Below are 15218 nucleotides of genomic sequence, written 5' to 3'. Positions count from 1 at the left end.
AATGAATACACTATTACATTAGAGATTATTATGGTGTATGTAATCACAGACTTCTGGGATCCAGCACGAATTATTCCCCAGCTCCCCAGACTAACTTGACTTCACTTCCTTTTCAGATGACCAGAAGTCTGTCCTCCACCCAGCTCTGCGCATAAATACCACATTGCAGAATATGCCCCAGACTATACATTTTCCTCAAGTAAAATTCATAAACAGACAAGTGCAAAGCAAAATGTCATTTTATTTAATTCAAGGACTATTTTCCTTCTAGTATTGCTGAAGGGATCACCTCCTGGGGAATTGATCATTACAAAGTCCCTGTCTAAAAGTTCAAGTGCTCTTGTTGTACATTCTTTTGAACCACAGAAAACATAATGACCAAGTAGGTGGGCAGCTACTTGCAGTTTTATCCCACCTAAATTAGCATTGCTTCAGGCTAGAAAACAATTCAAGTAGTAAAATCATGGAAAATGTTAACCTTTAAGGTTACTACCATATTTTGATCAAAAAGTCCTGAATGTATGAAAAGAACATTTGTACATGTTATGAAATTTTTTTTTAAACCAGACGCTGTCAAAGATGGCAGTTAAGTGTTTGGACCAGTTGTCAACCAGGTATTTAAGAGTTCTGTCTGACGGTTTATTACCAATTTCATTATGTAATTCACTTTTCACATTAAGCTCTTTAACAAAAGCAACATATACCCGCACCAGAATCACTGTAGACAGATTTAGTTTTATAGAATGCCCTTCTGAAAATTCATTTCAAAATAGAGATGCTTTTTCTCCAGAACTGTAAAAGCCATAAAAATGCAAAATATCTGTTAGGAAATTTTATAATCAAAATTATTCCTTAATGTTCAAAATAACATTTAACCTCCTACTTTTTTATTGTTGTTGTCATCCACATATTGATCAATAGACTAAACAGGTAACAATGGTTCACGTTTTTCCCCCACCTGAAACATTTCTAACACAGGCCCAAGATAGGCAATACAGAGATTCAGGGACATGGATTATGCATGGCAAAGGTAATCCTCTATCATTTTAATTTAGAAAAACTCTGATTCTAGCACACAACTTTGAGTCTCAGTTGTTTTCAATCTGCTCTAGGTCCAAGTCCCCACAGTCCAGAGGAAAGATGCCCTCTTCAGTGCTCTCACAATCACTTGTGTCCTCATCACTTTCACATACTGCAGCTGCTTTCTTATAATCCCTTGTTTTGAAGCTACCTTGGCATGACCCATGATGCCTTACTTCATCCAGCTGTTCTTTCATCGGACTGGAACCAGGGGTGATGATGTTCATAAGATCATTTGAGTCACATGGGGATGACACGATTGTCTTCATTTGTGTGTCATCATCATCATCTTCATAATCAAGGGAGCAAAGACTTTTGGAATTTTTTAAAGTCTGCAAGTGAAAAAACATGAATAAATTAGCAATGACTGTACAGGAGGAGCAGAATAAATTCTCTAAGTTCTTGAATGGGTTAAGGGTATGTACACAAGTTTAGAAAGGCATACATGTTTAAAATTACGCTGGAAACAATGTGGAACATGAAGAAAAAGGAAGAAAGGCATTTACTTAATAAACAGTCTGGTTTTGCACAGATGTTTTGCCGTTGCAGATTCCAGTTAGCGACGAAAATTAGCAGTTCCATTATTTATACAAGAAAGTCCAAAAACCTACCTTTACTCAACTAAATAAGGATCAACAAACATCCGATCTGATATATTAACTCTCCAGCAAATCCAGAGCATAGCAGTTGGTAACATAAGCATTTAGGTCAAACAGTTGCACCGCAGCCTAGCCAACAATTAATTTCTCAAAGTTCCCAAATGTGCAGATAACGAGCTCCCTGGCCTCACCTCGGAGACATGAGAGCTTGCAACAAGGCAGCTGGCACATTTCGGTAACCTCAAAACAGGAGGAAGCCAAGCTCCTGCTGGAAACGTCTTGCTCCAGAGACGGCTTAATTTGTTCAAGTGGTACCCGAAAGTAAGACAAGCTCAGGAATTTGAGACCTGTTTAAATGAGGAGTATATTAAAAAACAAAGGGGTGCTCACCTAGACTTAGAAGAGAAAACCTCAGTAAGTGTGCTACCTCTGCCCCTCAGATACAGGAGCAAAGTGCCTAAGCTCCTCATGCAACCGAAATGGATGCCCGATGAGAATCCAAAGGCAGCAATTAACAAGGCCATACAGAAAGCAGAAGCTGGATTTTAGTCTGTGCAAAACTTCTAAATTCTGCCTCTTGAATGCACACAGTGAGCAGAAATAGCCAAAAAGGGCTTCTTTCTAAAGCAGTAAGAGCCCGGAGAATCATGTTGTGGGGGCTCTCGATATCGTACTGGTTAAGCGACTCCGGTCTCGCATGCACACGGTGATTGTTTATTACAGCCAGATCCACAGGGAACAAAATTAACTGTTCACGCCCATTTTCAACTTCCCCCCTCAGTTTGTCATTTCTTAAGTATTTTATATTTGTTAATATATTTGTATGAAATAGGAACACTGCAACACTCATGATGTGTTGTGAACCAGATGCTTTTCCAGAGCACCGGAAAATCTTTCTACTCCACCAGTGCACATTAGCAGCCACGTGAGCAGCTTACCAGATCTGTTCAGTGGCTTTTAAACAAAACTTCATGAACTCAGAGGAAATCTAAAGACATTGGCCTGCCTTGCCTGTATATGACTATCAATATATCCCTACATCCAGTCTACATAGAAAGATTATTTGAGGGAAAACTCGGATAATGGTGAAAAGCAACACTTGAGTTCTGGAATTCACAGCCCAGCCAGGCTGAGGAACAAACAACTGGTAAGGGAGGTGGTTCACCATCACTGGAGCCTCTCCATAGCTAGGACACTGCAGCAGTATTCCCCAAGCCTGCACCAAATGCAAACACTGCCGTGCTACGCTCTTCATTACTGCCCAGAGGTTTGTTATGCCTATAGGGTACACCGCTCTTCCTTAAAGAGCTTTGGTACCTTATAATATGCAGTAGATCACTAGTTAGCAAGTCATAGGTTTAAAGCCAGAAGGATCTGAGGGGTAACTGTGCTTGGGCAGACAGAAACAAGACTTCATTTAAGGAGCTGGTTTATGCAATTCCAGGAATCGCATCCAAAGATCAACCTTCAGGGGAAAAAAGACTGACCACAGTTCCACCAGGAGGAATTCACTCAAGTCTTCGTTAGCCTTTATCAAAACCCACATCCTATTTCACATGTAACAAAACTGATAACCTTGCATAACCAAAAGGCTTTATACAACTACGTTTCTTTTCCCTGTTTTATATACCAAAAACAGTTTTGTAACACACTGCTGTTTTCAGAACACATTTCCACATAGCTCACTTACAGCTTATGCAAGCACAAACATTTGAGCTCCTTTTTATGACTAAGAGGTGTGAACTTCTCATATTTACTTAAAAGCAAACCAGCATATTTTGAAGTAGAAAGTGTTAAAGGATATTCTAATCTTATCTCATTGCTCTGAAAAAAAGAATACATTTCCTGTTGTGCATCTCCGCACAGGGGACAATATTTCTAGTCCTTTAAATCTTACAGTAGACACTGGGAAGGAAAGGCATCAAATAAAGGAAAGCTTTCAAAGATCTGCTTTCAGTGTTTTAGCAAGGAATTCCCGAGTCCCCCTTCAAAATATCTTTTATTCAATTTACTGCTAGAAATTAATCCAACCACACAGCTGTCTTTCTAGAAGGTTTGTGTACATAAATGGAAAATTGCCTGTTAGCTGCGCTGCGCTGAAACCACTTGAATGGGAACTTTTAGCTGGTTTCAACACAACAGCAAGTGCATTCAACTGGGTCTTTGTTCACCCACTTGTCACAACCGCACCGAACTAAAAATAGGTGGATTTATTATCTCGCAGCACAATCCCACTCCTTTCACAAAGCAAAAAGGTAGAAGTCTCAATGCATTCAAGCCCTCTGAGCTGCAGCTTGACATGTTACACTGGTACAGTACCACACCTTTCATGCACAATTGTGCTCTGCGGGGAGCCAGCGAGGACTTGCTCAATGGTCCTCCTTCTATAAAGGATGCTGGGCTAACAAGACAAAAGAGTCCGCAGTTGGCAATGGATAGAACTCAATCAGCTAAAAGTATTCTTTTGTGCAATGGGGGGAAAAAGGGAAAAAAAGAAACTCGGTTTTAAAAGAAGGGAGGCGATAAAATATCTGAATATTAAGAAAAAAAACTTTGTACCAAAAACAATGGCAGGGAGGGAAATAAAAGAAATCTCTCTAGACCCTTGCCATACAAAGCAAACAAGAAAGGCCCAGAGTAGCTTGAAAGGAAGCTAATGTCTGTACTCTTTACTAAACCTCAAGTTCAGAAAGTGATAATACATCACCTTCCAAATCTAAAAAGCAGTAAAAAGGTTGGGTTTTGTTTTTTGTTTTACTAACAAAACTAGAGCATTCGCTACAGCAGTCGAGGGAAAACCAAGTCATTTGCAGGCATTAAGACCTAGGGCATAATGGGAGCAGCAGTTCTCATGCTTCTTCCCCACGCCCCCCCCTCACACCCCAAGCCCACCCGTTCCCCCCTTGGTTTGAATAGGGTGCAGGACACAGCTGCTCCCAGGAGGTGCAGCTGCAGCAGCTGGCACCAAGAGGAGAGCAGAGGAAGCCCAGAAGCCCTGAGCCCACCCTGCTGCCTCTCAGCAGGCATCACAACAGCAATAGCAGCTCCCTGAAGCCACAGGTTTAGGAAGAGGGGGAATTCATCACATTAACGAGTTACCTGGCTCACCTTCTGTCCCATCCTGAGACTCCTGCCTACGACTGCACAACATGGAGATGCTTTTTTAAGACATACTGGCACACAGGGTTTCTTCACTGTTAAGTTCTCCACCAGGGAGATGAAAAATGTGGGTAACATAGGTCCTCATGATGAGGAAACCCTGGAATATCGGCAACGGATCCAAGGGTAAAACACTGAAGAAGCCTGAGCAAGGTGCAACACAGCTTTTTCTCTTGCTTCCCTATACTTAGCCAGCTGATGAAGATGGGGAAGTTAAACAGGCTGCACACCTCTTTGAAGGCTCCACAGGTCCTTATTTTACTTTCTGGACTTGCTTTTCCTACAGCTTGGTCAGAGTGGCTCTAAATCAAATGCCTCCTCCACTGTTGGCAACTCAGAAGCACGACATATAGCATGACACGTTAGCATCTCAGTACCTTATCCCCAACAACGTTATTGCTGAGGCTAAACTGTAACCAAGTCCAACCATGCTACAAATTCGTTACATTTAAGAGATTTGATTTATGAAGCTAAGTTGGAGACTTAAAAACTTTAAATTATGCAAACTGTCACAACATAGTGGTCTTAAACACTATGTTGAATCCTGCTGAAAGCTGCCTCCTAAACATACCTCACCTGACATCACCTCCCATCACAAACAGACAAACAGGTGACCCTTCCTATAAAATGTGTTTTCAGTTCACGCATCTAATTACTTACATTTTCAGTTCATGCATCCAATTGTATTAGTATTTCTCAGGGTGGAGACATGTACAGTGTTTATTGCAAACCACTGGATTTTGTAGATTAAGAAATCTGTCTTAACCCCTTCATTTGTACTACACATTAAATGAAATGGTTACATAAACACCACTTTTCTTACTAACAATAAACCTTACTGTAAAATAAACCGCTTATGGTTTAACCATGACTCTTGCCTTGCACAGCTCTGAGCATTTTGTTCAGAGATAACTTTAAGAGGCTGAAGTTAGTTAAGTCCATACAAGTTAAAAACAAAGGTGACTGGGAAAAAAATCCCTGTTCAAATTAGAAATCACTGTAAAAAAAAAAGCTTTTTGTAGTCAAAGAAGGTAAGTCCTCTTTGCAAAAGCAAGGGACCTAGCTAAGAATCAATACAAGATGACACAGTAATATGAAAGTTGTTCAGTACTTTGTCTCTGCTGTATCTTCAAAAGATAATTTTAATTTTTTTTAGATATACGTGCCCAGGAAGAGAAGTAAACTGACATCAACTCATTTCACATCAGATGCTAAACAGGATCATGAAGTAATAGGCTTTCATCTTCCACTAGCCAGACTGTTCTAGATTTAAACATTCTGCTTTCTGGTGTGGTCTACCATGAAAGCTGATCTATTTATTGGCCTAGATTTTTTTATGCTTATTCTAAGTTGTGCCACAGTATCCTTGTAAAGTTTGTTTATGAGCTGTAAGAACTTGTGATTTAATTTGGCCTTTTTATTTTGTACTATTAGTTGAAGAAATATGTCCCAATGAAATACAAATATTTTTCTGAAATGCTGAGTTTGTCTAATTACACTCACATACACAAGGATACGAGGCTATTCATCACATGAAAGAACTCACTTGAAACTACTGGGGTAGTTAAAGGTCTACAAAATGGACAGACTGGGAAGCAGTGGGAGGAAGCACATGTACTCAATTAATTTTCATCATTAAGTGACAAGCTAAGCCATTTAAGCAGATTAAAGAATAGTTCGAGTATGTCAGTCTGAAGGTGTTTTCCCTACACTGGATTTAAAACACTACTGCCATTTTACATTATCTTTATCCAAATTAAATTTAGGTCTGATAGGGACAGGTTAGCAGAGCTAATAGACACTGAAAAGAAACTCAGATAGAAGGGTTTTGCAGTTTCCACAAGTCCAGCACCAGTCATCACAGAGGTCAACATTTATTACTATTTTAAAGACAAATTAGAAGCTAAGTGAGTTGATGCAATACTTAACGTAATACAGTCAAGAAAGTGATTCAATGGCAATGTTAGCATGAAGGGGGTCAATGTATATAGCGATTTTCCCCTTATGTAAAACCCAGGCCAACATTAAACTACATTTTTAAAAGTTTACAGTATGGAGGTTTAATTAAGATGGTGGCATCTTACATTTTCCAAGTCTGTGGATTTGTGAACTGCAACCTTTCACCTTTGCTGTTTCAATAAGTATAAATCACACAGTCTTTTATTATGGGAATGGGGGAGTACATTCTACAAACATCAGGCCTACCTATTTCACCTGCTTGTAATTAAAGAAGTTTCAACTGCTCTTAGTACCAGACCAGTAAGAATAAATACCTACAGATGCTATGAATTATTCCATTAGCTAACACAGAAGAGGCTCATACAGTGGCTTTAACTGTTATAAATTGGCCAATAATCAATATAGTGTCAGATGAAGTAGAACATGACAACATTTGCTTTGTTCAGCTGAATAATACAGCGCAAGGCTTTGGCCAGGGAGAAGGGAGATAAAGCCAAACAAGACAACTGCTAGATACAGCATTGGTCATCTGAAATGCACTGATGCATTAGAACAGAGGTTTCCTCAGAGGGAAAAGCCCCAGCACATGCAAGACTCAAAAGGCTACTGAAGTAGCAGGAAGAGCAGGCAGAGAAAAGGGTTCTAGCTCTCATCTTGCAGGGGCAGCAGCTGCAGCCTGGAGTCTCTCACAGCACCAAAGTGACTGCCTTTGCGTTTTGTCTAGTTATTTGCCTGCTCCCTGTTTGACCCTATATACATCTCAGATATGCACAGGGGATTTATCCACCTCACAGATGAGCTGAAGAGCTGGACAACGTGGAACTGGACTAAAAACTGCTTGAGCTGCACAAGCAGGAGAGGCTTCAGGCTGGCAAGTTTGCATCAAGTACATTAGTGAGTGTGGTGGGATGAAGGAACAGCTGTAGTGTTTGTGTTCATACGAGGATGATGAACACATCTGGTTTGGTCATAAAATGGCACAGAGGGAAACAATGGAACCACGTGCTCTCCCCAACGGAGCCGATTCATGTTTTGCCAAGGTTGTTCCACCTTTTCCAGTTCAGAAACTTCTACCTTTCAGAACAGAAATATGAGCTCTGGAAACAAGAAGCAATTTATAGTGCACATTACCATCTTTGTTATTAAAACTAAATCTCTACGAAGTCATTCTTTCACATTATTAGCAATAATGTCCAATTAGTACACAGATTTTTGAAAGATGCATCTAGTGTTCTGCAATTTAAACTGGGAAAAAGGAAGCATGCACATCATTAGCATGAGCTAGACACACATCTCTTCAGATAGACAGCAATCAATAACACCTCACTGTTGTAGTGGTAAGGGACATACCAACATTTGGAATAAGTACACTGCCTAACAGAGGACAACTGCTTGCAGTATTGTCTCTAGGTATTGCAGCATTCAGGACCTGAAAAACAGAAAACCACTTGTGGCAGCCAAAGCCTTCCAAAGCATTGGTCCCTCTGGCAGAGAAATTAAGACTTGCATGGCTACCATCAGCTCTGAAACAAGCAATTCCCTCCAAAACCCGGGATTTTACTGGGCATACATATTTCTAGCTAGATGGATCCTAACAAGAAGAGGAAGTGCTGGTTTGTGGAAGCACAACTGCTCGGTCACATTTTGAAATTCACTTTACAGTGCCGAAGTGTTCTCAAGTAACAGTGTTTAAGTCAACCGATTATGCACCACAGGACAGGATTTGACCCTCATGGCTTCAAAACATGACCATATTGGCTTCATTTCCTGCCATTTATGTGTCATCTATTTTTATAGAGAACTTCTATTCCTGAGCACTTCAGCCAAGGTCTTATTCCTGCATGACTCTGCTATGAGCTGCAAACAATTACTTTCACAACTGAATCAGATGCGTTGACTTTGAGTACATCCATGTACCACCTTCTCAGTGTTCCAGTGCGTTCGTTTTTCATCCTCAAGTCAAGTATTTAAGTTGATACGATGGGTCAAATTTATAAAAAATTAGAGAGGTAAACTCCGAACCCTCATTCTAAGGCTGCCCTCATTAGTTACTGACAGATGTCAGCCTCACCTATATTATTGGGTTATGCTGGCACTCCATCATAACTAGCATTTTAAGGGATTCTATAATTGGGCCATAAAGCTCACTTCTGCCAGGGAAGGGGGGTGGGAGAGAAGGCAAACAGTCTCAGCTTTGGAACAGTTCCCCCTTCCTCCGATCAATTTTCCACTACAGAAATACTCGTCCAAAACAAAGCCTTGAGATCTTGTTAAGCAACTGCACGCAGGAACACGTGGGTATAAACGCGTGCAGACAAAGTACAAGTGCCATTAGGAATCTTTTGTTCAACTCAATGCAAACACCACAATTTAACAATAAATTCTTGCAGGAACATTAATTCAAACTGTAGGTGGACTCTGACCACTAATTACTTCCAGGGACAAGTTAAGTTGAACACAACCTGTTTGCTTAGAAAGAACACAATTAGCACTGTTCACCTTCAATCTCTAATAAATATACTGTATTTTTTTTTTGCTTAGCATCTGATTTTGGAACATTTTGAGCATTTCTGTAACTGTGTGGCTCAAGAAGCGTTCTTGACATCAAGCAGCGAGTCCATTACAGGTTTTTAATACTGAGTCAACTTGTGCTAAAACTCGGGTTTGGTTAAAAATACATACAGTTTAGACAAGTCCGTTTATTGGCTCAAGAACCAAATCTGGAAGCACAACACTTCAACACTGGATGCTCAATAGTGTGCATTTGCGGTTTTGTTTGCTTTGTTGGTTTTTAAGTCAAGTCAGAAAACTATTTACATGGTCCTTTATCCTTCAGCTGCACTGAAAAACAATAAAATGTGTTTTAAAATATATTGTACCAAGTCAGAAGACAAGCAAAGCCTAAGCAACTTGCATGCAAGAGAGTCAATACTCAGTCTTAAAGCACTGCGGTAAGATTAAAACTGAGCTCAACTTCTTACAGTATGGCCAACTTCAGTTTTTCCCTCTATTTTCTAATACAATCAGCATTTGCATGAAAAAGCTACACGTTCAAATATTACTCACACTTTGTTTTAAGAGATTGGAAATTATTTATACTACCACAACTTCTAAGCTCCTTAGAGTACTGTAACAGCCTTAAGTTTCAGTCACATAGTCACTACTATAGCGAAAACTGAAATCAGGAAACTGGTCAGAAATCTTATTTAAAACTCAATTTCTGGTGATACTTAAGTTTTATTGCAGAAGCACGTGTCATCATCAGCACGTAAAGAACTGTGTACTTTCAAGTATCTGAATAGACCAACTATCTGCAGCTAACACCAAGCAATCACCTCCCAGATCACTTGCTCAGAAAGCACCTGTTTACAACTGTACTCCTATAGAAATTTACATTTAATACTATAAAAACTCTTTTCGGTCTGCATATACTTGAAAAAGAGAACAAGTCAATATATTTCATATCTCAAAAATCCAATGGAAGAACAAACTGGCATCGTTAGTTGATACAAACTCAATTCATTTTCACATGCATGAGACATGTTTTGTTTTTATCACAACTTACATATCAGTACATAGATGCAGCATGAACTGATTGATATAATGCAAGAGTAATGAAAGACAAAATGACAGTTAAACTTAAGACTTTCTAAAGTCATTTTAACAAACCTCTGTAGAGAAAAACTTGAGGTAAAACAATTTGTTTAAAGTCTTTCAGAAGATGGTGCACCAAGTCAGAAAGTGACTGTCAAGAGCAAGGGAAGCACATCTGCCCTACCATCAAGTTTCACAACAGTTAATATTCAGTATATGAAAGTCCAAAGCCTAGTTTCAGAATGAAAGGAATTCTTCTGTTACAAAATCTTTCATTATAAAGATGCAGTAATTTATTTCTGATTACGATATCACAAAAAAATACCGAGAATTAAGAGGACCCCCTTTCCCAGAATTACCTTGAGTTATACTCCAAGGTATAATTTACTCTCTAATAAGAGAAACAGTAACATTGGGATTTCCCCCCACCTCCAGATGGAGGAAAGTCACAATATCATTGATGAAACACTACTAAACTCTTCTGATAGCCACCATCTCTTGCAATTTAGAGCAAGAAACAAACCTAATCCCCTGCCACCTGCCAAAACCCAGATGGTAAAACTTGAGAAAAGTGCTCTCACCTCTTTAAACCTTCTGGTGCAGCTCAGGCACATTAACTGTAGGTACCCTATATAAAACACTGAACCACAGCTCTTAACTCAATATTGTATTGTATTCCAAACAACATCACCAATAATTTTAGCATAATCCAATTTTATGACAGGCTAAGTAATAATTAAAAAAGAAAATACCCACAGCTGGCTGAAACCTAGCTTGTGAGTTAATAGATGGCCCCTTTGCTCATAATGTCAAATGCAGCTGGTCTGGTACTCATTAGCTCTTTCAACAATGAACACTTACTTGCACATACGGGAACTTGCCAGAAAGGAAAAGTAAATCCACTGCAGATATTAAGCTGCCTCCTCCTCTTATTAGCGTATGGCTCAAGAAGCCCTGTAAACATGCAAAGCCAGTTGCACATCTGATGAAAAGCAACACAGTACTGAACAGCTCTGGGCTCTGAACAGCTTATTTTTCAGGCATTTGTTACAGAATGCCAGTTACAAAAGAGTGGGAAAAAACCTTTATCCTTAATGAGATTTCCCTCCCTTCGCTATCCTTAAGGCTTATAGTGCCTCGCTGTCAGAGCACAGGGAACCTCCAGCACAAGGGCTCACTTCATTAAACATCGTTTCAGGCCTAATTTCACATTGTGACCCACTCTGCCGGCGCAAAGAAAGCGAGACGCCAGATGCTCTCCGCGCCTGCTACCTCTGCAGCATTTCATTCACTACTCCAAAAAAAAAAAAAAACCTCCCAGCACCCATTCAAATCCAAGTACCCCCAGCCTGGTCTCTCCTGTCACAGGACAAAGTGCTGGCTTGTCTTCAGCTTGCGTGATGCTTGACTATCATCTCCCAGCCCAGCCTACTCCTACAGCTCCTTTCCTTCTTCCCAAGCCTGCTGGAATTTGAACTTTAAATGGATGCCCTCCATAGCAACAATAGATAAAAAACAAGCCTTTGATTGTTCATGCATTGTGGAAAAGAAAGGAGGAGATTCATCCTGGCTGTGACCTAGCAGGAACTCATCAAGCACAGCTCCCCTTCCATTGCAAGGGGATGCCTTTGCCTGTAGCTACTCATTCAAGCTCCCTGTGTCTATGTTTTCCATTCAAAGAGGATGAATTCTTCAGGTTTCCCCGTTAAGAAATTAATGTTGATCCTATGAATGAAGGGCAACACCACGCTTGGAAAGCTGCCAAAGGGTTCTGTAACACTCAGCAGTTTGGAGTTAATTCAATACTTATTGATATCTAGCAGGATTTATAGCCGCATTATTTATAAGGAAAAAAGTCACTGAGCCATATTTAGTCCCTGGTAATAAACTATTTTTAGCACCATCTGTTTTTCTAGTTTGCTCCCTTGTTTAGGCAAGAGCATACTTTTCCCCAGTTCCCTCCTCCTTACCCATTTAAAAGGATCCACAAAGCCTACACCAAAGCACAAGTAAGGATCACACTGAATATTTGTTGTGCAGCAAACCTCCTAATCACGATTTTGGAAGTAAAATTTGCTGACTAAGGAGAGTCAAGCTGATGCAACAGTACACGCTGTCTTCAGTTACAAAACTGAGCAGATTTTTTTTTATGGGAAATACTTTTCAGAGAAAGGACATTACTATCTAGAAAGAAACAGCTGATCATTAACTGCATTAAGCCATCTGAAACACATTCACACTCCCTGCACTGCTTTTCTGGGCCACAGTTGCTAAGTTTCACCCTCATTAAACCCACAGATATTTTGTCACAAGTACATTCAGCCAGGCCACTGTTAGAGAGGGAAACATGAAGTGTAAGCAGCTGCTGCCAGCACCTTGCCTCTGTAAGATGAGGTGTTTGAAGCTGCAGCTGCCACCCAGTACAAAAGCTCCCCCAGACCTCAAATTAACTCTTCAAACTCACATTTATATTCTGCTGAGTGTGGGACATGACACTGGTGGCCTCTGCAGCATGACAAGAGGGACAGAGTGGAGGGGCTGCTGGTTCCTCAAATTCTGAGTGAAGCAAGGCTTTGGATCCTTGCATACCGATTAAGTTCTCAGAAACACACTTGATAGAAGCAACGCATTCATCTCACCCTCTTGCCTCAACAAAGTTTGTTTGTTAGCTTAAACAGTAGCACAATTATTGGAAGGCTTCACTATTAAGTTAGATTATTAGATTAAGAAACTTTACTGTAGAGCAAGGCAGAAGATTCATTAAAATATGAGCTCGTGTAGCCCTTACCCTTTGTAAAGGGCAGTAAGGGTTACAAGCTGGTTTACTAGGGCTTGCAGCACAAGTCTGGCATTCCTAGTAAATGGAAGAGATACAGCAAAAGCAAGAATAAGCCCCAGCACGTAACACAGGTCAAAACTAAATTCCACACATGCATAATGAACAAATGCACAGCTATTTTAGTGGGTTCCAATGAAGTTCTGTGGACTCTGAAACACCTTTTGAGCATTCAATTTAACACTGACATTATATGACAGTTTTGGAGTGTGAAAGTAAAAAAAAAAAATACTGTCCAACTGATAGCCCTTGGGATGCTTCCTTTCACCCTACTACTTTATTTCAGCGGAGAAAATGGGGCTCAGCGCTTACAGCAGCAAGTACCACAAGCTGCCTGACAGAAGGCCTATATGGGTACATGATCCAGAGTAGGCCACTGCCAGGATGCTGAAGCGTGCTCCTGGTGAGAAGCATCTCCACACACCCCAGCAGTGACCACAGTGTCCCATCTGCTGGACAAAGCCCGGTGACAGCTGCCCACCATGTTCCAGGAGCAGCCTTGGCCTCTCCAGGGGAAGAGCTCCAGGCCTGAGCCATTTTGACAGGACGCATCTCAAAGGACAGCCTGCCTCAACTGAGAGGAGTTCAATAAAAACTGTTCAAAGGAAAGAATCAAAGTCTGCAGTACTTTCAGTGGCCATATAAAGCACATGGACAAAAGCCAACACATACAGTAACTGTCGCAGTAAATTTAAGAGCTATTGCCAAGTATGTTTGAGAGTAAAAACTAAGCTCACAACTTGTAGTTCAATTCCCTGAGGCTGTTGCATAACCTGCAAATATGTTACAACATGAGAACAAATTAATGCTGGTGATGAACCAGGAATGTAGTCGAAGGGTCTGGAAGTCTTCAAAATGCAACTTGCTGCAAGCATTGTACCAAAGCATTCAACTTTCATGTGGGCAAGGACACTCACTTGTTTGCACTTAATGTCTATCTTTTATATAACCGTGCACTTTACCCACATTTGGAAGTAGGATGTACAGTACTACTTTTACAGAGTTTATACCTTATTAGCTAGCATGCACGTGTTTCATACAATTATGCAGTAAGACATGACACAGCCTCTAACTCAGAGTCTCAGAAAGCAAATGGTAAATGTGATAGAAAAAAGCGAGAACAGGGCTTGTTTGAAACTGCCCATCCACCCCTCCCTTTCAAGCCACATGGCCAATGGAAAGGAAAGTTATCTGCCCTTAAAAAACAGTTATCAGAAAGGACTTTGCGATTAACTCTCAAGTCCATACTTGAGAGATGGCCCAACGCCAGTAAAAAGATCACTGTCAAGTCAGAATATTCTACACAAACTCCATTTTCTGTCCTAGTCCACCCAGGGAATCTTCCCCTCCACCCTGGGGCCTGGAAGGAAGGGGTCTAAGCAGTTGTGATCCACAGCGCCCGCAATGAAACCCTTTCTCAGACAATATCCTTACATAGCAAGTTTATGTTAAGGTGATCTACAACTGGTTACCACCATACCAGACCACATCTTGGAAAATATCAGAAGCCACTAGGAGATTTGCAGTTTATCCTGGTTAAGTAGCTATTAATCTGTGAGCAAAGTCTGAATTCAACCTGATTTTAAAAATAATGTTCCAAATGCACCAAAGTAGCTTTAGCCAAAAAATGTGACTTAAAGGATTTTATAGAAGTGTGCTTTTTAAAAAAAAAACTTGAAGCTTTTTATCCCACTTGCATTTTGAACAGTTATTACTTCAGTCTTCACTATGATCACCATTCAGCAATATGCTTCCATGTCAAGGACTCCAACTGCTGAGCATAGAGGAAAAAAGGTACAGAAGTTACATAACATGTATAATACTCTTCAAACAGCCACAAACCACTATCTCTTGATATATTCATCCTAACTTAGTTTCAAATCTAGCCTAAAAGATTACTTAACACTGAACAAATTAATGCAACTCCTAATTGCAGTGATATCCCCCTTGATAAAATACTTCTGCTAGGAAAATGGTATGCACGCAAATCT

General features: G+C 40.3%; 1 protein-coding gene across 5 annotated transcripts in view; it reads right to left on the bottom strand.

Annotated features, from left to right (window-relative positions):
- Nucleotides 1-221: 221 nt before the first annotated feature.
- The window catches only part of FAM53A (family with sequence similarity 53 member A), a 69784-nt gene continuing 54787 nt past the window's right edge, over nucleotides 222-15218 (bottom strand). For all 5 annotated transcript variants that reach the window (XM_035547332.1, XM_035547336.2, XM_035547333.2 and 2 more), the window contains one exon: nucleotides 222-1412. In XM_035547332.1, the coding sequence (XP_035403225.1) occupies nucleotides 1089-1412 (324 nt within the window). In that variant the 3' untranslated portion in view covers nucleotides 222-1088. The remainder of the gene's footprint in view (nucleotides 1413-15218) is intronic.

This window comes from Cygnus atratus, chromosome 4, assembly GCF_013377495.2.
Source record: "Cygnus atratus isolate AKBS03 ecotype Queensland, Australia chromosome 4, CAtr_DNAZoo_HiC_assembly, whole genome shotgun sequence".
Taxonomy (NCBI): domain Eukaryota; kingdom Metazoa; phylum Chordata; class Aves; order Anseriformes; family Anatidae; genus Cygnus; species Cygnus atratus.
Note: the sequence above shows the minus strand (reverse complement) of the source record. Positions and strands in the feature narration are given on the sequence as shown.